Source organism: Mustela putorius, unplaced genomic scaffold, assembly GCF_011764305.1.
Source record: "Mustela putorius furo isolate JIRA1106 unplaced genomic scaffold, ASM1176430v1.1 tig00003834_pilon_pilon_pilon, whole genome shotgun sequence".
Lineage (NCBI taxonomy): Eukaryota > Metazoa > Chordata > Mammalia > Carnivora > Mustelidae > Mustela > Mustela putorius.
In genome coordinates this window covers 18,157,263-18,178,606 of record NW_025421987.1, presented here as the reverse complement: position 1 = coordinate 18,178,606, position 21,344 = coordinate 18,157,263, and the positions used below count along the sequence as shown (strand labels likewise).

The window sequence follows — 21,344 nt, the reverse complement described above, 5'->3', positions numbered from 1 at the left end:
GGCCTAGGACAAAGCAACCAAGAAACTCAATATTCAGAGTATAAGTGGACAAAAACTTGACAGAGGATATTGAGAAAGAATAACCAAAATGTAAGTAGATAGATTAAGACAGGGGGATGTCATGGAAGGATGTCAAGAGAGGAGAGAGTTGTAAGGAGCGATTAATCCTTGATGTCAAAATTTATGAAGCATCAATTAGGATGCAGTTTAGAAATGAACTTTGAGTTTGTTAACATGATCATTACCGGACTTTAATAAATTTTGGTGGGATTATGAGACAGAATTCTTACTGCAAATAGACTCAATAAGGGAATGGAAAGGGAGAACATGGAGAAAGTGAATTTGAGGGATTTGAGGTTGCTGGAGAGAATAGGAGGCAAGAACTATAAGAGGACATGGGCAAATATGTTAGAGAAACATGTAAAGCTGCTGAGCATTGAGGAAGGCCCATTTAAGGCAGGTGATCCTAAAGGACAACTGAATAAAGTGGCTTATTGCTTTACATGTGAGTTTTGACCTTCTGTTTTTACAACCATTCCATTGGTATTACTGGAACCACACCTAGATCTATGCAACCAGAGCCCCTCTCTGTGCTGTGAGTTTTAGAGGACTTCCCACTGGCCCTCATCTCAATTGTGCCTCTCCTCATAGGAATCTGTAGGGTAAAGGGGGCATGTTCACCAAAAGCCCTGTCTTCTAGTTCCTCCTTCCCCATTAAAATATTGTATTAGTTTCCCACTGCTGCTGTAACAGATTGCCACAAACTCAGTGACTTAAAACTATTCAAATTTATTATCCTATAGCTCTGGAGGTCAGAAGTCCAAAATGATGTTAATGGGGCTGTGTTCCTTCTGGCAGTCTTAGGGCCCCTGTCTTGCCTTTTGCAGCTTCTAGAGGCTGCCTGCGTTCCTTGGCTCATTGGTCCCTTTCATTTTCACTGTTATCAATGGCCCATAGGATCCTTCTCACTGAATATCAATGTGACACTGACTCTTCTGCCTTCTGACTCCTTCTTAAAAAGACGCTTGTGATTATATTGGGCCCACTCACATAATCCAGGATAATTTAAAATCTGTCTTAAAATCTGCTCATTAGGACGCCTGGGTGGCTCAGTGGGTTAAGCCGCTGCCTTCGGCTCAGGTCATGATCTCAGGGTCCTAGGATCGAGTCCCGCATCGGGCTCTCTGCTTAGCAGGGAGCCTGCTTCCCTCTCTCTCTCTCTCTCTGCCTGCCTCTCCATCTACTTGTGATTTCTCTCTGTCAAATAAATAAATAAATGTTAAAAAAAAAAATCTGCTCATTAGTAGCCTTCATTCCATCAGCAATCTTAGCTCCCTTTTGCCATGTAAAATAAGCATGTTCATAAATTCTAGGAATTAAAGTATAACCTCTTTGGGAGCTGGAGAAGCATTATTCTGCCTAGAACCACCCTGTTTCCTACTAAAGACCTGGGAAATCCCTGTGCAGATGACCCAAGTCAGCTTCCTATGAGCCATAATTTCTAGAATGAGCTACATTATTAGGGGGTTGCTATCTATCTCCTAACCTGTTAGGTTAGGCCAGAGGGCGAGTAAAATCAGCTGTTTGGGGAGCTGAGAGGAAGGTTTGGATGCACAGGTGAGAAAGCCAGGTGTGTGTATTGCAGATTCCATATGTTTTCTTACACTGATACCCAAGTTAAAGACCAAGCTGGCTGTCATCATTTGAAAAAATAAAAGCTGCTTTCCTTTTTGCCTTATCTTATCCCCAAGGGATATTGGGAAAAAACACTTCACGTTACCCCTCTAAATAAAACTGGTTTGGGGAGTTCACATCACCAAATTCCAGCTGAAAATGGAAACATTCTGGGAAATATGGTGAGTGGGGCCAAAAATACAGTAAGTGTAAACCCCTGACTCAGAAGAACTGGGAACATTTAAGGTAATTTTGGTATTCTTTTGGAACTGCAGTGGCTGGAACCGAAAGGAGTGAGAGGTTAAACACCAATGGGTAATGTAAGATCTAGTTCCACATCAGAACTGAACCCAAAAGGAAGTGGGACAATTTGAAAGAAGGGAGAGAAAAGATAAAAGGGTAAAATTTCAGGAACTTTAACTCAAAAGTATCAAACACTTGAACTCCAAATTATCAAGTTCCATCTCATTATTATTTTATTCCAAGTAATTGTGACACCTGCACATACTAGACATGACAATGAGTACACCAGTGATCAGATCACATTCTCTGATCTGAGTGACTCACTACTGTTAAATGCAATTGGCCTACATTTTTTCTTCCCCACCCCTTTTCTGAAACTCCAAGATGACCAAAGAATGATCTAATCTAAAACCTCTTCTCTCACGTATATATATATATATATATATATATATATATATATATGCATAAATGGATATATATGAATATGCATGCATACATACATGTGTGTATGTGTGTTTGTGTGTGTGTATATATATATATAGAGAGAGAGAGAGGCATAAATAAATGTGGCATGTATGCACATAAATACATATGTGCTTATTTACATAGACTTAGCATGGGGAGATAGGGAGAGAACTGAATTGATTTTGGTTTTAGTGTGCCTTCTGTAGGAGACATGGATCAGACCACGTGTTTGTGTATCATTGAAAGATGTTCTAGACTAGATGATCTTTTTAATTCTTTTCCACTCTAAAACCCTAAACATCTACCAGGGAAGTCAGGTACTTTCCTGACAGGAATTATCCTACATTCTGTTAATGAGCAAGTAAAGCCTCCAGGCCTTAACAAGTTTTCTTCCCTCTCTGTCCAGTCCATGCTTCTTCTAGATTCTAATTCTGGGCAGAATTTTTCATTAGTCTCTCATTTTTCCCCTATCAGTACAATTTAGAAATGAAGGAGGTACTTCATTATAGAAAGATTTTGCCAAATACCTCCAGACTTTTGGGTCTGTGACTTATTAGTATCCAAGTACTACATCTTCGTCATATAATAAATATTTGCAACATACTAAAGGCCATATGGGGAACAAGGAAGATTCAGAAATTGTGGGTATGGCATTTTGGATTTAGTTTTGTTTTATTTTCCGAGTTAACAGATGTATACTGAACATCTTCTTTTTTTTTTTTTTAAGATTTTATTTATTTATTTGACAGAGAGAGATGACAAGCAGGCAGAGAGGCAGGCAGAGAGAGAGGAGGAAGCAAGCTCCCTGCTGAGCAGAGAGCCGGATGCGGTGCTCGATCCCAGGACCCTGAGATCAGACCTGAGCCGAAGGCAGCGGCTTAACCCACTGAGCCACCCAGGTGCCCCAGTATACTGAACATCTTCTTAATGTTAAATATATAAGATATAAATGTTCTCTGCAAGTCTAGTAGAGGAAATATATTGAACACATGATTATATTAAAAACAACAAGCTACAGATAATTAAGTTATTTGAAGATACAGTTGGAACTCTTAAGTGTTTAAAACAGAAGGCTTTCCATAGAGGAAAGGGTGCTCTTGCAAACTAGTTTTGTGGCCTAATTTAGTCACTTTCCACTCCAGGTCTAAAAGTTTCTCATATTAGGAGGATCTTCTCATTCTAACATACAGTAGAAATCCTGATACAGGATCTGAAACCATGTTCCATGTTCTAAACTTCACTGATGTGCTTGGATCCTCCATGAATTTGTAAGCTCCTTGAAGAATTTTTTCTCCTTTTAAAATATTTTATTCAATAAATGCTTATTTAGCCAGGCATTACATGATTGAGATTCACAGATAAAAAAATCACAGTCCTGGGTGCCTGGGTGGCTCAGTGGGTTAAAGCCTCTGCCTTCAGCTGGAATCATGGTCCCAGGGTCCTGGGATTGAGCCCCACATCAGGCTCTCTGCTCAGCGGGGAGCCTGCTTCCTCCTCTCTCTCTCTCTCTCTCTCTGCCTGCTTCTCTGCCTACTTGAGATCTCTGTCAAATAAATAAATAAAATCTTAAAAAAAAAATCACAGTCCTTGCTCTCCAGTAGCCATGGTCACGTTGTGGGAAAAAAGCAAATAGACTACTTCAAATCACGTAATCAGTATGGTGAGAGCAGGATTCATAGGGTGTTGGAGTTGCAGAGAGTAGAGGCCTCAAAGCTGGTCTTCAGTGGATGTTAAAAGATAATCCCCTAAAGAACAAAAAGGAGTTTGCAAGTAAATAAAGTTGAGTATGTTGGTACAGAAGTTCGGGTCATGCATAAAAAGGGAAGGTCATAGGAGATACCACGTTCTTTCCTGGAAAGGGAGGTCTCAATTCGCGTGGCTGAATGGATAGTTTATAGAAGATGATGACAAAGGGACCCAGAATTTAAAGGTTAAAGAGTTGAGGTTGTGGGGGGCTATTATAAATGTTTTTTAAAGTTAAACAAAACATTATTACTCTGTTGGATTTGCAGTGGCTGGGACAGAAAACAGTAAGAAGATAAATTGTGGAGGTGCCTGGGTGGCTCAATGGGTTAAAGCCTCTGCCTTTGGCTCAGGTCATGATCCCAGAGTCTTAGGATGGAGCCCCCCACTCCCCACATCGCTCAACAGGGAGCCCGCTTCCCTTCCTCTCTCTCTGTCTGCCTCTCTTCCTACTTGTGATCTCAGTCAAATAAATAAAATCTTAAAAAAAAAAAAAAAGATGACTCTTAAAAAAAAAAAAGATGAATTGTGTGAAGAATGCATCAGAAGACAAGACTGTTAGGGCCTGGAAATCAGGTAGAAGCCGCCTTCAGGAGTCTGGGTGAAATATGCTGCATGAACTAAGGATTATAGCAGGAGAGATAAATGATGAGGGAAGAGAGTCAGTACAAGTGTAAAGCTGGGATCAAGTGGACTCAGATTGGGACTGTGGGAAAATATCAGTGCTATCACGGCTGAGGTTCCTATGGAACATCTGTGTGGAACCATCTAAATAGAAGTCAAATAGTTGAACCTGGAACACAGGAAAGGATGACCAGAGGATGTCATTTTTTGAAAAGGCAGGGACAACATTTCAAATAAGTTCATATATGTCTTATTGATAGGAGTGCTTCTTCATTACAAAAGGCACAAAATCCGAACTGTGAATGCCCTTCATAAATGTATTTTTAATATTCAGTAGATGAAAGAATGAATGAGTGAATAGGAGCTGTTATGAGTAGCAGAGTTCCTGTCAAATACTATAGTTATTTGAGTGTGTAAATGTGTGTATGTGTGAATATATATGTATTTATGTATGTGTGGAATGTATAGTTATGTATACACACATACACATTCATATCAAGTTAGCAATATATTAATACTGTACATCTCTGATATAGTATATGAGTCTGCTAGGCTGTGATAAAAAACCACAAGACTGGGTGCCCTGAACAACAGATATTTACTTTCTGACGTCTTTGGAGGCTAAAATTCCAATATGGGGCTCCTGGGTGGCTCAGTTCGTCTGCCTTAGGCTCTGGTCATGATCCTGGGGTCCTGGGATTGAGCCCCACATGGGGCTCCCTGCTCAGTGGGAAGCCTGCCTCTCCCTCTCCCCCTACTTGTGTGTGCTCTCTCTTTCTCTCTCTCCTGTACACTCTCTCTCTCTGTCAAGGGAATGAATAAAATCTAAAAAAAAAAAAAAAAAATCCAACTATCAAGCTGCCCTCAAGATTAGTTTCTAGTGAGAAGTCTCTTCCTGGCTTGTAGACTGCACCTTCTTACTGGCTGTCCCAAAGCCTTTCCTCTGTGCCAGGGCGGACAGGGATCGCTAGTGTGACGACTAGATTAGGACCCCACTGTTAGGACCTCACTTAATCTGAACTCCCTTCTGATATGCTTTGTCTCCAAATACAGTCACATTGGGGGTCAGACTACAACATATGTATCTGGGGGGGGAGGGAAACACAGTTCAATCCATGACATCAGTACATAGGACATTCAGCTTGTCTTTTTCTCAATGGATAGTCTCTGTGAAAACAAACTGTTCTGTGTCATAAAAGGATACTTAAATAGAAGGGGAGAGATACACTTGTTAAAGTTCAAAGAGTTAACTTATTTATAAGTTAATTACAATTCTTTTCTACTTCACCTGATTTTATCAAAATAGTTATATTCCCACAAAGAGATTTTTTGTTTTTGTTTTTAATTTTGGAGAGGATTATAAGCCACTTGCAAGTAGATAAAACTTTAATAGCTGAATGAGTTTAATCAGTTATTACTCTATGGAAAGCAGGCAGGAAGAGCCAGAAAAGGTTGACGTCCCACAAAAATTGCATACCATGAAGGTGTAAACTTAAAGCGAGATCACTTGTAGAAAACTGTGTTGCATTCTTGGCGTGTGCGCGTTCATAATAAAGTTAACTTTCACTTACGGTTATATTTAACGCAGGGGCTAATCCCAGTTTATTTTGCGCCTGTTCTGTTTAACCTCTTTGTACACTTGGCCTTGGTTTAGCGCTGGCCTATGCGTTGGTGTTCCCCACTAAAAGCTCCTTGGGGTTGCGAAGCCCTTGCCCTGACAGCCAGGTGACACAGGGCGGAAAGCCTGAGCTCTGAGGGCGCGGAGCCTCTCGCATACCGTTCCCCTCCCACCATCATCCCACCGCCGGGAGGCGGAGAGGGCTTCAAACTTCGCTCCAATCCGCAGCCGGCCCTCCCCGGGGTCCCCCGCTGGGCGACCCGCCCGCCGCGGACCGAGTTGGAGGAACTTTGCACAGCTCCGCGCCAGAGCCTGGAGCGGCGAAGTGTTCCCCCTCCTCTCCAGCGCCCCCCTCCCTCTGCCCCCGCCTCCCGGTCCTCGCCCAGGCGCGAGCTCTGGTGATAGGACGAGCCCCGGGCGTGCATTGTGTATATGCAAACCAGAGCCCCGGCTCCCCAGGGCTGCCCAACCCGGCCGGGGCTGCGGCGGCGGCTGGCGCTGCAGTGGGCGCTGCTGTCCTCGCCCGAGCCGGGCACTGTCATGCCCCCGCCGCGCGGCGGGCCCCTGCGTCCCGGAGCCGCTATATAAGCGCAGGGAAGGGGACAATCGGAGGGGCTGAAGATGAAGGTGCCCGCGCATGGGCCCCCACTGATTGCCAACCCCTCCCGAGCCCGCGCCCCGCGCGGAGCCCGCGGCCGCCGAGGACCCGCCTTCGCCGCAGTAGCAGCTGGAGCAGCGACAGAGGAGGCAGCTGCGGCGGTGGCGGTGGCGGCGGCGCCCGTCGCCCGAGCGCGCAGAGCGGCGGCGGCAGCTCGGGGGCCGCCGCTGCCCCGGCTGCCATGAGTTGTGCGGAGGTGATGTATCACCCCCAGCCGTATGGAGCGCCCCAGTATCTGCCCAACCCTGTGGCAGCTGCAACCTGCCCCACAGCCTACTACCACCCGGCGCCCCAACCTGGCCAGCAGGTGAGTCACCGACCGGGCAGCCCGCCGGGGGCGGGGGCGGGGGCGAGGGGCACCGAGAGTATCTGTCTGGGACTCGGGCGACGTCCCGCCGGGACGGGTGGCGCGGAGGATGCTCTGGGACCTGGGGGAGCGCCGTTGAGCTGAACGGAGGAAAGGCTTCGGGAAGGGACCAGCAGCCTGGTGGACGGGTGGGGATTCGATGTGAGGCACTACCTGGCTTCATTGAGCTGGTGTCACTGGAGCTCAGAGCTGCTCCGCATAGCCACCTTAGCTCTTTGGGCTCAGTTCTTTGAAACCCACCAAGGGCATCTGTCTTAGGAGTATGTGAGTAAACTTACTTTAAATCAAATATTTTCTTTTCTTTGGAAAGGTGAAATGTTTTCAGGGTTTTCTTGATTAAGAGGATAAAATTGTGTCACCGACATAGGGGAGGCTACCTGGGTAGTGAGCTCATGGAATGACCTTTCTGGAACTTTAATGGAACAGAAATCTAATGTAATTCTGTCAAATGTTACTAGAACTTCTCTGTAGAGTCCGACTTCTTATGACTGTGTCTGGGAGGGCAGGAATTGATCCCAAACTTCCTCATTCATTTTTTAATTCCATCAAAGCGCAGAGATGTTATAGTTCAGCCTAGTAGAAGTGTGTCCCCACTCAAGAGGTAACCTTGGATCACTGGATGTTGGGTCTTCACCATGCTGAGAGTGACGGAGAATGCTGTGGATTAAAAGGGTTCTGGAAGCAGGGAGATGATATAGTTCTTTTAGAAGAGAGAGTAGGGTGTGGGGAATTTGGCACTAGGTACCCCTAGACATTCCTCTGTGGACACCAACAGAATGTGTTTCAAACCTCAGTTAGTGCTATAGAGAACACATATGTGAGTATGTGGCACTAGCTTGTACTGAAGTAGGGTCTTCAGACTCTGGGAATTCGGGAATTAGGGTTGATTTGGTGAAATTTTTAAAAATACAATTTATGCACTCCGAGGTGGGGACACTTACCATGGAACCAGATGTGCTTCGGAAATTACCATTCACAGAATTTTTTTTTAAATTTCTTAGGAACCATATGTTTTATTATGGTCTTAAGGGTTTGGCTCTTTATTAAAACTTACATAATTAATTTTGATTTCTGTATTCCTTTTACTTGTTTCTTTGCTAGATTTGTAAGGCTACTCTTTGGAAAGAAATCATAACTTCAGTTTAGAATTTAAGGACTGTAAAATTCAGCTGATTCTGGAGCAGGGAACATGCCCCAGAGTTATTTGCTAAACAATATAAGCTTAACCGGACCAAGTAGGGCAAAAGAGGAAGGAACCCCATTTTATTGCTACCATTTTTTTTTTTTTTTAATATTCAGCAGCCTTAGCATTTGAAAGCAAGATTACTTTTAGGAAAGAGAATGGAAAAACATTTTATAATTTGTGGTCGAAGATAAATTTAAACATTTTGGTAATTCTGTTTGCTTTTCTTTTATTTTAAACATAAAAGATGTTTGCTTTTAAACATAAAAGATGTTAAGTAATCGAGAAAAACCATTTAGGTACAAATTAGGCAAGTGAGGCAAAGAGATGCTGGTATCATTTTTATGTGTTTTATAAACAGTCAGTCCCAGATGAACCATCCTATTTCCTCCCTACCCTTCCTTCATCTCAGGGACTTAGAGGCTCTCAGTTGTCAATTGGAATGTAGACAAGCAACAGACTCAAAATTACTGAGCATACAGAAAAGTATTTTTCCCCTTAAAAGATAACTTGAACTATGTAAGTTATGAATAGGGTTTCGTTCTATAGAATTGTGAAAATAATTCCATTAACATATGAATCCGTGGTGGAGGTTAGGGATTATAATACTCTTGAACTAGAAAATAAAATTCACATCGGAAAAATTCTAAGTTACTATTCATAAAATTCAGTTTTCAGTGAGAAAAACTCCAGTACACCAACTTTTGTAACAGTGCTACAACTCGATCCCCAGATATCAGTCTTTTGCTGAGACCATCAACTGACTGAAGAATGAACTTTCTTTTTCACCTGAATCGTCCACATTGATAAGTTTGCGCATATTAGTAAATGTCAACTTTACTAGACTTTAGGGTTCTGTAGGTATCCTTCAAATAGATAATTGGCTGAGATGACTTTAAGAACTTAGCTGAGAGGTGTGCTTGGAAATTTTCTTGTTACTTTTACAAAAATGGCTTGTTAAAGGATACTTTTTCTGTTGTTAAGTAAGGAAATGGACTCTAACTGGCTAGTGAAATAAAGAGACTTGATAGTGTAACTACTGTTCTTTTACTGTCAGGAGTTTATTTTGATGACCTATATTTTCTATTGGAAAAAAGAGTAAATCAGGAAATTCTTATCAGGCTGACAACATTTTTAGACTATGTGGTGCGTGGGTGAAGTGGGACTAATATTGACTTGGCCCTAATGCAGTCATCCAAGAATACATATTTTGGTTGTTTTTGCATTCCATAAGGTTTTATCATTATTATCCTTGAAGATTGTTTTCTCCATCCATGGGAAGTGACCCCTAATAGCATCTTGCCTGGGAGACAAAAATAAAGGCTACCACTCCTACAGCATTTGAAAACTTGATTTGCTGAGCAGAAAAAAGAAAAGCAGAAAAAGTGATAGAGTTATAAAGAAAGTTTCATGGTCACTAATAAAATGTTAAAAAAGAAAGCATTTCAGGTTTGTGTTCCTTCTGTAATCCGTTGTAGTGGTGGTGTATCTTTGAGCTTATTTTTTCCCCTTGAATCCATATAGCTCAGAAGTCCTTGTAAGTTAGTATAGCATAATGGTTTATTTTTTTTTCAAATATTTTATTTATTCATTTGAGACAGAGAGAGAGAGTGTGTGTAGGAACAGTGGGGAGAGGCAGTGGGGGAAGCAGACTCCCTGCTGAGCAGAAAGCCTGACGCTGGGCTCCATCACAGGACCTGGAGATCATGACCTGAGCTGAAGGCAGACACTTAACCATCTGAGCCACCCAGGTGCCCTATAATGGTCTATTATGATGGATTTTATCCACAGGTGTGTTTTTTCTCTTCATGTATGATCATATAGCTGATAATTATTTTTGAAGTAATAGAATATCATTCTCCAGGCGTGTGTACTCTGCTTTACCCTTAAAAGCACAGATACGCACTTGAAATTTTAAGTTCAGATATTTTTCATCAAGTATATTATGCATTGTAGGTAGTATAGGTTGGTGTCTTAAAAAGCTAGTGAACTACATATATCTCAGGCGGCACTGTAATGCATTACTCAGGCATACAGTAGACTACATGAATCAAAATAATTTGTAAATATGTCTGCAGAGTAAGTTTTATAGTCCCTGACATTAATTCCTAGAAGTTGCATGACTATGAGTAAATCTTACAGTGTGTTTTATCCAGACAGGGTTTGCTAAGAGATGCTAAGCTTTGTGGTCCTCATGCCCACCATCTCTTTAACATCTCCACAAGAGAACTCTTGACTCAGTCTCTCAGCCCCTGCTCCGGAGGCATGATGACACTGCAGAACGTGTCCAGAAAGGAATGTGCTTGCATTCTAACAGTGACAGTAGGAACTAAGAGAAACAAATTTCCAAATATGTGTCAGGAAAAATTGAGGGAAATGATATGAAATCATAGATTCCCTTCATACCCGGGGGACTTCTCATCTAAAATGTAGACAGCCTGTTATTGTCTAAATCTGCCCCCCCCCATTTACTCATTTTGTCAACATTAGAAAGATACGTAAAGCTTTCAGAATCCTGTAGTTTGTTCATGAGGTGGTGAAAGCAGAAAAAAAGATCGCCAGTTTTCTAATTGTGCATAGGGGTTTTTAACAATTATGCTCCAGGCTTCATATAAGTTATAGCGTATTTACTCTGTCCACAGCTGTGTGAATCTGCTTGCATGCTTTCACTTAAAAGAATTAAATGCTCCTAGGAGGCAGAACTCCAGTTATAAGTTTGTAAGGAGTGCCCCGCTCCCCAAACTATTTCTCTGGACTTTGATACCTTGGTTAGGTCATAAAACACATACACACACACACACACACACACACACACACGTAGTCAGAAGAAGACACCCTGAAAAAACATACTACACCCTTCCTTTTGCAAATGGGAAAAATGGATACTCACATGGTTGAACCACCTAGCCAAAGATTTCAGAGTTAATTGGTGAGAAAATTAGGACCACCAGATGCCATGCTCCCCAATCTAGCATCTTTCTACCATGCCATACAGTCTTCCAAGCTTTTTTATTTTTTAATATTTTGCAATTGCACAATAGGCTTATTTTTGTCTTTAGTGCTCCAAATCAACTTTTTGATAAAGAAGATTAATATGCAGTAGATTCTTTGGCCTTGGAGCTTGAAATTCTTTCCAAGTCCTTGGTAGTGTATTTTTTTTAGTTTAGCCATTCCAAAGTCCTTTTGAAAGCATTTATATTATGCTAATGACTTTTGCTATCCATTCTGCATCCTTTGTTGATGAGGCAGAATATCCACTTAGCAAATGAACATTCATTTATTTTAAAATAATCTTCAGGAAGTGGTATTAACAGTCAGCTTTAAGTGCTTCATATGTTACTGTTATTTAACCTAAGTTTAGATTCATTAAACGGAAAGAATACAGTTATATCCTAAATGGTCTCAATATACAGCCAACTTATTTAAGGTGGAGGATCCAATTTTTTTGCAACTGTAAGCAAGGACTTAAGTGGACTTATAAGAATTCATACAGGACTTCATTGAGAAAGAACAACCCCCATAATTCCACACTACACAACTTAACTTGACTGCAGAAACTTAGAAGCTTAAAGTACCCAGAGTTTTATGCTCCCAATAACTTTGCAGCCAGAAAATTCAAAGCTGGAAAAAAAAAATTAAACTTTAAAATGACTAAACTAACTGTTGTCTCTGGCAGTCAACCAGAAGAGAGATTACAATAACGATAGAAAGAGAAGACTTGGAATCCGTACAATCATGCATAGTGGAGATATGTTTAGCAGAAAACCAAATGCCAGGATAAGGTGACAACTCTTTGGAAAGGAAGGGTATTTTGGGCAAATGCAAGGAAGGCCTAATTCACCTTGCACTTTATAAAGTCTCCCATCTCATGAAATTGGGCATGGCAGGGACATGTGCCACAGCAAAGGAGATGAGGGTGTTCAGAGGGAAGAAGCTTGCCATCGTGCACAGTGACTCTTGGGGCTGTTGCAGCAAAGATGCTGAGCTGATCCCTTTGGATAGTGTATGTATTTCTGTCTTGTATCCTTCTGTGCAAAGGGAATGTTCAACGAGACTAAAAATATTATGCTCAGGATACTCAGGGCAAATCCTAAAGCAAACTTGTGTATTAGACTTTCTGTCTATCATTCTAAAACTTGGGTGCTGAAGTTGGATCCCATTCCCATAGGCCCTACTTCCAGCTAGCATTAAAACACACACACACACACACACACACACACACACACACCCCACAAAGAATCCCAAACTAATTAATCCAGTAATAGATAACAATTTAAGGTATTATCTCCAGAAAAATATTTTCATTCTTCATTCAGGAAACAAAAGCTTTCTGATACTTGAATTTCAGGTTCTGGCAGACACAGTGAAGTAAATAATTGTGGGCAAAACTCTGCCCCGAATCTTTCAAAAAGCACCTCTTTAAGCAGCTGGTTTTCTGCTTTAACTATTCATTTAGGAAGACCCAACACTGCCCTGAACCAATAGACCCAAACATCTGCTGCTAAAAACAAGTAGTCGTATATGCCATATTTATAGATATCTCAGTGGATACCAGATTTATGCCAATAATTTAGAAGTGTGGTCTGAACTGGGGTAACCAAACTATTTTTCATTTGTCTTGTGTTTTAGTAGAGAGGATACAAAGAAAAGAAAGGAAGAATGACCTAAAGTAAACAGGTGTCCTTTTCTCTTAGAACTCTAATGTGGTAGTATGCCAAAACACTTGTCCTTGGCGGATGGAGCGAGGGGCGGGGCAGTTGTGGGATGTATCCTTTCTTCTTACTGTGAAGATAGATAAAGGAGATACCAAAGCTAATTCTTGGGAATTGGGCTAAATGACCCATGTCTAGGAATGAATTAGTCTTCAATGGTCTGTACGGTATTTTTGGCTGGTGTCCTGCAAAATCAGAAGAGGCAGCCAATGTAAGAAACAAAATTAAGTGTGAATTTGTCTAGGGCTCTAGCATGTTGCTTATTAGGATAGAGAGTTGGACGAGACCTCTGAGATAATCGAGTCTCAAAACTCCTCATTTTCAGAGGAAGAAGCTGGAGGCCAGACGGTTTGGTGACTGACCCAGACTCACGGACTCATTTTGGTCAAATCCTCCTTTCTATTCTCGCTCTCTTTCTCTTGCAGTTCCTTCCCATTTGGACTTCTTTGGAAACAAGGAAACAATTAATAATTGACCTAATGTTACCTTCTTACTTTTCTTATTTAAAAATTTTAAAATATTAGCTACTTGGAGAAATTGGGCAATTAGCCTTATGGATAAACTGTGAGGTTCTCTCTATTTACCACTGCCCTTACAATGCTCTTCCAACTAACTATGAGCAGCTTGAGTTTAATGATAGGCTATGACTTTCATCTTTGTGATGAATCCATGTCTTTGCACAATTACTGATAGAGAAGAGGAATTAATTGGTGATTCAATGAATAACAGATGAATTTTTAAAGATGAAGTCATACCCTATGTCTAGTAATAGGATTATAAAGACGTATCAGAAAATCCCATATTGGAAACTTGTTTCATTCAAAGTAGTCAGTTTGAGAGAGAACACATACCCTTGTGATGTGATCATAGCTTAAAATATTTTGGGAATGCAAATTTTGAAATTCTGTCTAAGTATGTGGCACATTATTTTGGAACATCCTCGAAACTGGAAACTTTTCATCCTTGGAAGGGATGAGTTTGATTTTTGATAATGACCAGAATCATTGAGACTCAAGTGTGCTCAAAAATAGCTGGTCGAGTTAATAATATTTTTGGTTTGTTACTCCCAACTCTTAAGAAAAATGAAAACAAAACAAAATAAACAAACAAACACAGAATCTAGAGTTATGACTGTGTCTCACAAAATTGGCTCTGCTCACATTTCCAAAATAGGATTTCCAGAAAAATGGTGGGCAATAACATTATGTATCTGAGTTGCCAAGGGTACAATACCTTTTTTGGATAGAGACTTCAGTTTTATGTGGGTGTATATCTATTTTGAAGAGCACTGCATGATTTAATAGCTGTAACTCTGTTATATGTTTACATCTCTATTTTTTTTTTAATGTTATAAGTAACTTCGACTCTCCTTAGTTATGGGATGCATCTGATACCCTGCTGATTGTGGGTTTCTGTTTATTTATTCGACTAACCTAAATATATAGACACTCATTTCCTTTAGTCTATTTTCTTGACTCATGTTTTGTAGTCAGACAGAAATAGGTTCTAATCCTGTCTCTGCCATTTATTAGTTCGATGATCCCAGCCAAGGAAATCAGTTTTTACATTTGTGAATTGGAAACAATTATTTGGACAAAATATTTGTGTGCTTGTGTTTGAGAGAGGGAAGCAAAATATGATATGTGAAAGGTCTGTGGCATAGCTCTTCATCACGACCCACCCTTCCTGAACTTGATTCCTCCTCCTCTTCCAAACAGGCTAAGGATCAAAATTTCAAGTCTCTCTGATATATTTTTAACAATCTGTTACCGAGTAAATTCAGAAAAATATAATCAAGGAGCAGTCAGTTGCTTTTATGGACTTTACAATTTGAAGCATAGGGAATTTGAAACATTTATTTCAGCCTAGCGGTCCTTTCTTAGAGGCATTGACCATGTTTTTTGAACATAAAAGAATCATTGCATTTAGAGAAGAGAGCCAGTAGAAATCGGGAAAAGAAAGAAAAAGAAAAAAGAACGAAAGAAAAAAAAAAAAGGACAAAGCTGTTTCCAAATATCCAATGATTCATTAAAATACTTTTGTTTTTTTAGGAAAAGAAGTTTCCACATATGCACAGTAATCATTTGGCATTTTGTAAGCTTAAGCCTTGGGGAGTTAGTGGTATTTGGCTCCTGACATGGAAGTCTCTCTTGTCAGACAAAATCCTTTCCCCTGCACATTCCTGTGAGAGTTTGTTCCTGTCGTGCCTTGTGGCAGGCTGTGAGGGGGCTCGGTATGGTCTGCATTGCCCAGGCCTACTCCTTCCTACATTGCTTTAACCTCTTCTCCTGAGTTAGTTTTCACGTTGTGGCTGCTAACTCAGTCATTGTTTCACCTAAGGCAGGGTCATTTTGCCTGGGGGAAAATTGTCATTACTCTGAAATGGGGATGAGCTAGTTCATGTGCACTAAATAAACCAATTTGTAGGTGTTGAAGTCCCTTTTGATGACGTCTTTGTTTTGGTTAACAATTCTTCAGAGCCTTGTAAGAAAAGCATGAACATTTCTGAGACTTGGGTATTTTTAGGAAGTATTGTGCATCTTGAGGAAAAAAAAACAACATTAACTAGATTGCCTTTTGACCTCAATTCAGGAAATCTAGATTCTGATGATTTGAGATTTATCCTCAACATTTTGAATGTTATATATTATTCTCAAGAAAGAATGTAACACCAGGCAAGTTTCATGCTAAGAAGCAAATACCAAGTGAATACAGAATATGGCAAAAGTGCACATGGATAATTCACTTAGTTCAAAATAGGCAAGGAATTGATTTATTGTCACCAAAGCACAGATATCGGAAAGTAGCTAGCTAAGGCTTAAGGGTCTATGGAGGAGATATTAAGACAGTATGATTGTCAGCATATGAGTCAGTTACTGTTTAAATTCTGTTCCTGTTTTCTTTGTACTCACACTTAATATTTTTTAAATGTATGCAAATTGTTCAACATCATTAGTCATTAGGGAAATGCAAATCAAAACCACAGTGAAATACCACTTCATACTCACTAGGGTGCCTATAGCTGTGATAATAATTTTTTCAAAATCCAGAAAATAACAAGTGTTATTTTTCTACCAAGGGATGTGGACAGATTGGACCCCAAGTACATTGCTGGTGGCAATCTAAAGTGGTTCAGCTGCTGTGGAAACAGTTTGGCGGGTCCCTAATAAGTTAAGTGTAGGGTTACCATATGACCCAACTATCATACATACTTACCCAAGAGAATTGAAAAGAGGTGTGCAACCAAATACGTGTATACTCATAAGAGCACTATCTGCAGTAGGCAGTAGGTAGATATGACTCAAATATCCATTTGTGGATACATGGATAAACAAATTATGCTATATGCATGTAATGGAATACTACTCAGCTATAAAAAGAATGAAGTACTGGTTCAGTGTGAATGAACCTTGGAGACATTATGCTGAGAGAAAGAACCTAGAAGCAAAAAAGTCATATATGTATGATTCAGTTTTTATGAAATAGCCAAGATAGATTAATTCCTATAGACAGAATGCGGATCGGTGGTTATTGTGGACTGGTGGGGTGGAGTCAGAAAATAGGGAGTTAATATTACATAGGCACAGAATTCCCCTTTGGGTTGATGAAATGTTTTGGAGTAGGGAGAGCTGGTGGTTATACAGCATTCTCAATGTGCTGAATGCCACAGAATCATTGACTTTCAAAAAGGTCAATTTTATGTGAATTACACCTCAAAGAAAAAAAAATTTAAAAAAATTGGGATATCTATCAGGAGAGCAAACTGAAAAAAGAAATACAGTACCAAGGGTAGAGAGGGATATGGAACAACAGGAACTCTCATAAACGGGCTGTCCGTGTGTAGGTTGGTGAAAATTACTTGAGAAAACCAGCAATATCTGTTAGGGCTGAACCACATCCGTACTTTCCCTTTGGCCCAGCAATCTTCCTTTCAGTATATACCCCAAAGAAATACAGACGTATGTTTATTAAAAGACATACTCAGATGTTCATAGGGGTACTATTTGTAATAGCCCAAATCTGGAAACTAGCCAAATGCCTGTGAGTGGTAGGGCAGATAAATGGATTACTACACAGCAATGAGGATGCGCAGTCGATATCTACATGCGACAATATGCAGGAATCTCATGAACACAATATAGAGTGAAAGAAGCCAGACACAAAGGGTACATGCTGTATGAGTCCATTTATATCAAGTACAAAAGACAGTTTTGGCAAATCACATTGATAGAAGTCTGGATAGTGGTGGCGGTTCAGGAGGTAGTGTCTTGAAGGAAGCAGTGCCTTCTGGGGGGTACTGATGACGTTCTAGTTCTTGATCTGTTGCTCGTTTCATTGATGCACTCAGTTTACGAAATGTATGAACTATACATTTATGATATGTAGCCTTTTCTGTTTATATTGTTCTTCAATAAAAACATTAAAAAGTATGCAGATTCATTGCATTCTAGGAAGGTTTCAGGCCATTTGAGTACTTTAGAATTCTTATTTTAACCAGTGGTATTGATGGTGAAGCTAATTGTGTGTTCACGTGTGTGTGTGTGCTTATGCGTGAGTGTGTGTGTGTGTGTGTTAAATGTAAGTATTTAAGTTGGTTCACTATAATTTGTAAAATCAACTAACCTTTATCAGAAAAAAGTACTAGAGAATGATAGATAATGCCTTATATCCGGCCTATTGGTAGGTGTATCATAGGCTGTATTTTATTTGATAGTCTCCAAGCAAATGTATTTACTTAATAGAAGACCTGTCTTAAAGAGCTGGGAGAGGAAAAAAAAAAAACCCATATCTTATATCCATTCAAAAAATTGTATTTAAATAGAGTCAATACATATATTTTAACAAAATCATTGGTGTTTGCCTATCAAAAGAAATAAGGTATCATTATATATTTATGTAAATGCGTATGTATATATACAGACATATATTACATGTATATGAAATGTAAGGGATATAGGGAATAAATGCAACCATAAACAGAAGAATAACTTTTAGAAAATAGACTCATAAAAGATATTTTGATACAATGGCAGTTCACTTTTTGTTCACTTTTCCCCATTTCATATTGAATTTTTCATATGCAAATTTTAGATTAATTTATTTGTGTACAACCATTCAACACTTGGTCAAAAAAGTGTAACGTGAAATTTTACAACATTTAGAAAATTGTGTAATCTTAAATAAATTGAAAATCTATAGATTAAATTCAACTGCCATTAATTAATAAATTAAAATATTTTATTACTGCTATTACTGGTCATAATACTATGCTATCTTTATGTCAGGATTTGTAGTTGTAAATCTTTTCCATATTTATAAAACTTTAATTTTATTTCATCTAAGAATTATTTGCTAATTGGGATAAAATAAAACATTGCCTTTCTTTGCATAATTAGCACAGCCCAAGCTCCTTCCTTTAAAGAATAAATGTTAAAATTGAACAAATGAAACAATTAGATTCAAAACCTGACTCTCAAAAACCAATGCTGAACTAGACATTAACAGGAAAAAAAGCTCAGTTTCAGGGATAGTAATGAATACCAGTGGACATTGAAGTCACTCCCTCTAGATCAGTTTAAGCTCCTTTCATATATAAAAACAGTGCTGCTTTTTCATATTCCAGAGTACTTGGCAGAGAGTGTGTGTATATGCTTACTGGCATAACTTCAGATAAATACACAGGCACACAGAGAAATTGTAGTGTGATTCGACTAATAAATTGTAATATTTGTTTATTTTTTAATGGAATTTAAAGTCAGCAGTAATTTTAGAGGCCATTTGGTTCAACCCCCTTATTTTATACATAATCTTTGTTACCGTGGTGTTTTTGCTCTTGAAGTTAAACATAAACATGTTCAAACCTGTGCGACACAGATTGTAGGAAATATAACCACACCGTCGTTACAACCGGCTATTCATCAACAAGGCATGTTCCCTCACAGGAATGAATTATCTATTCATCAACAAACGATAACCACATTGACACAGATTTTAAATATAAAGTAATGCATGTATTTATAAATAACAGCTCCTACATAATAACCAACAGCTCATAACATGCCTGAACATTTCAGGGCCCACCTCCCTCAAGAACAACATATTCATTGCTAGGGGGAAAGGGCTCAATTTATTGAATGATGCATTTATAATTTGGGGCTATAGATTTTTGAAGCTAGTAATTCCATTAGAAACACGAATCTGGGTTACATGTTTTGATAACATTTGCAGAACTATGTGCTTACGGAGTATTCTAGAATGATTTATTTTTTCGACTCACATTCATTTTCCAGCATGCATTTTTTTCTGGAATAAAAATAGTATAACAAAGAAACAGGTTTTGCAGGTATACAAATGATAGAGAACTCATTTCATCATTAGGATAGTAAGTTTTATAACCTTTAGCATTATCTTCTGTATATAATTCACGTTGAAGTTGTTACTTATAAAAATCATATGTACTCAATGAAAAACATTTGGAAATACTGAAAAGTAGGAATAACAACTAGAGACCTTACTAGCCAGAAAATGATAACATACCATTTTGGTGACTTTTTCTTCCCTGCGCTAGATCCCCCTCCCCTGTCCTTATAAACACATATAAGTATACCTGCATATTTTTTTTTACACATTCTGGCTCCACCACTTTCATCCTCTGTGACCTTTAGCAAGTGACTTCACTTCTCTGTGCTTTTGTTTCTTCGCCTTTAACATATAGATGGTAGTAATAACCATGATGTAGAATTATAAAATTAACTGAGGTAATAAGTTCAAAGTTTTATAAGAGTGCTTGGTGTAATATACACTGATTATTATTACAGCTGTGATTATATGTTTTAAGAATATTTTAAAATTATCAAAATTTTGTCATTTTTATTTGAAAGCCACCCTAGACATTGGTAACACCTTGTATTATTTTCAGTAAGCCATAATATCATCTTTTTTCCCCTCCATGATAATGGTGGCAAGTGGAACATCTGCAAAATATGTTCCATGCAAAATGGATCTTCACACAGACTTAGCTTTGTCATTTTAGTTTGATTTTTGAGAAACGAGTTTGGCACATCTGCCAAATCCTTTTATAAGACGCTACATTCCTGTTTTTATTTTAGTTTATTTCATTTATGGAAAGCTCTTTTCTTCCCCACCCCTCCCCCCCCGGCACCCCCGCCTGTCCCCCATTCCTCTCTGTCCCAAACTATAATGTTGATGTATGTATATTCAAATTTTAAAATAGAAAATTGATGAAAAACTGGAAAAAAAACTTTTTTAAAGCCGTTCTACTTTGCTATTTTAGATTATGAAAAAGAGAAACCAAACAAACCTGTTACACTCTGAAAATATATTGTCTGATAATGATAATTTACTTTTTTTTTTTTTTTCAAAATTTGAAATAACAGGCTTATTTTTTCAGGGTGGGAAGGAGAAGATTGGTTTGGGGAGGGAAAAGATGGAGTAAAGCACACTAAGAAGAATCAGTTTGCAAACATATGTTAATATTTAGATTTTTTTTAAGTGAAAATTTAAGTAGTTAATGCTTTTTTACAAACTGTCTTTGATACCGTGTTTTGTTTATTCCATCCCAGAAGAAGTTAGCGGTATACAGCAAGATGCAGGACTCTCTGGAAGTCACCCTTCCCAGCAAACAAGAGGAGGAGGAGGATGAGGAGGAGGAGGAGGAGGAGGAGGAGAAAGACCAGCCTGCCGAGATGGAGTACCTTAACTCTCGCTGTGTCCTTTTCACTTATTTCCAGGGAGACATTGGGTCAGTAGTGGATGAACACTTCTCAAGAGCTTTGGGCCAAGCCAGCACCCTCCATCCAGAATCTGCCATTTCAAAAAGCAAGATGGGGCTAACCCCCCTATGGCGAGGTAAGAATTCAAAAGCAGATGCTCTCCAGGGCTCTGTCTCTGTTTCGCAACTGCCTGTACCAGGTTCCAGCTGGAGATTTGCCCCTGGAGGACGGATATCCACTTGCTTTTTAATTTTTAAGGACAGCAAGGAATTTCTTTCAGACTAACAGCTGGATCAGTTTTGTCACATGTGGAATGCAGGGTTG

General features: G+C 39.4%; 1 protein-coding gene across 6 annotated transcripts in view; it reads left to right on the top strand.

The window, feature by feature from the left end:
* The first annotated feature begins 6,618 nt into the window (after positions 1-6,618).
* The window catches only part of VGLL3 (vestigial like family member 3), a 48,665-nt gene continuing 33,939 nt past the window's right edge, over positions 6,619-21,344 (top strand). For 2 of the 6 annotated variants that reach the window (XR_200994.3, XM_004775046.3), the window contains exons 1-2: positions 6,619-7,332; positions 20,871-21,156. Coding sequence is in view for 5 of the 6 variants with exons in the window: in XM_004775046.3 (XP_004775103.1) it covers positions 7,207-7,332; positions 20,871-21,156 (412 nt within the window). In the remaining variant the exon portion in view is untranslated. Of the gene's footprint in view, positions 7,333-7,393; positions 7,657-20,870; positions 21,157-21,344 lie in introns of those variants that run through there. The other 4 variants (XM_004775045.3, XM_004775044.3, XM_045088231.1 and 1 more) reach the window with 4 other exon arrangements.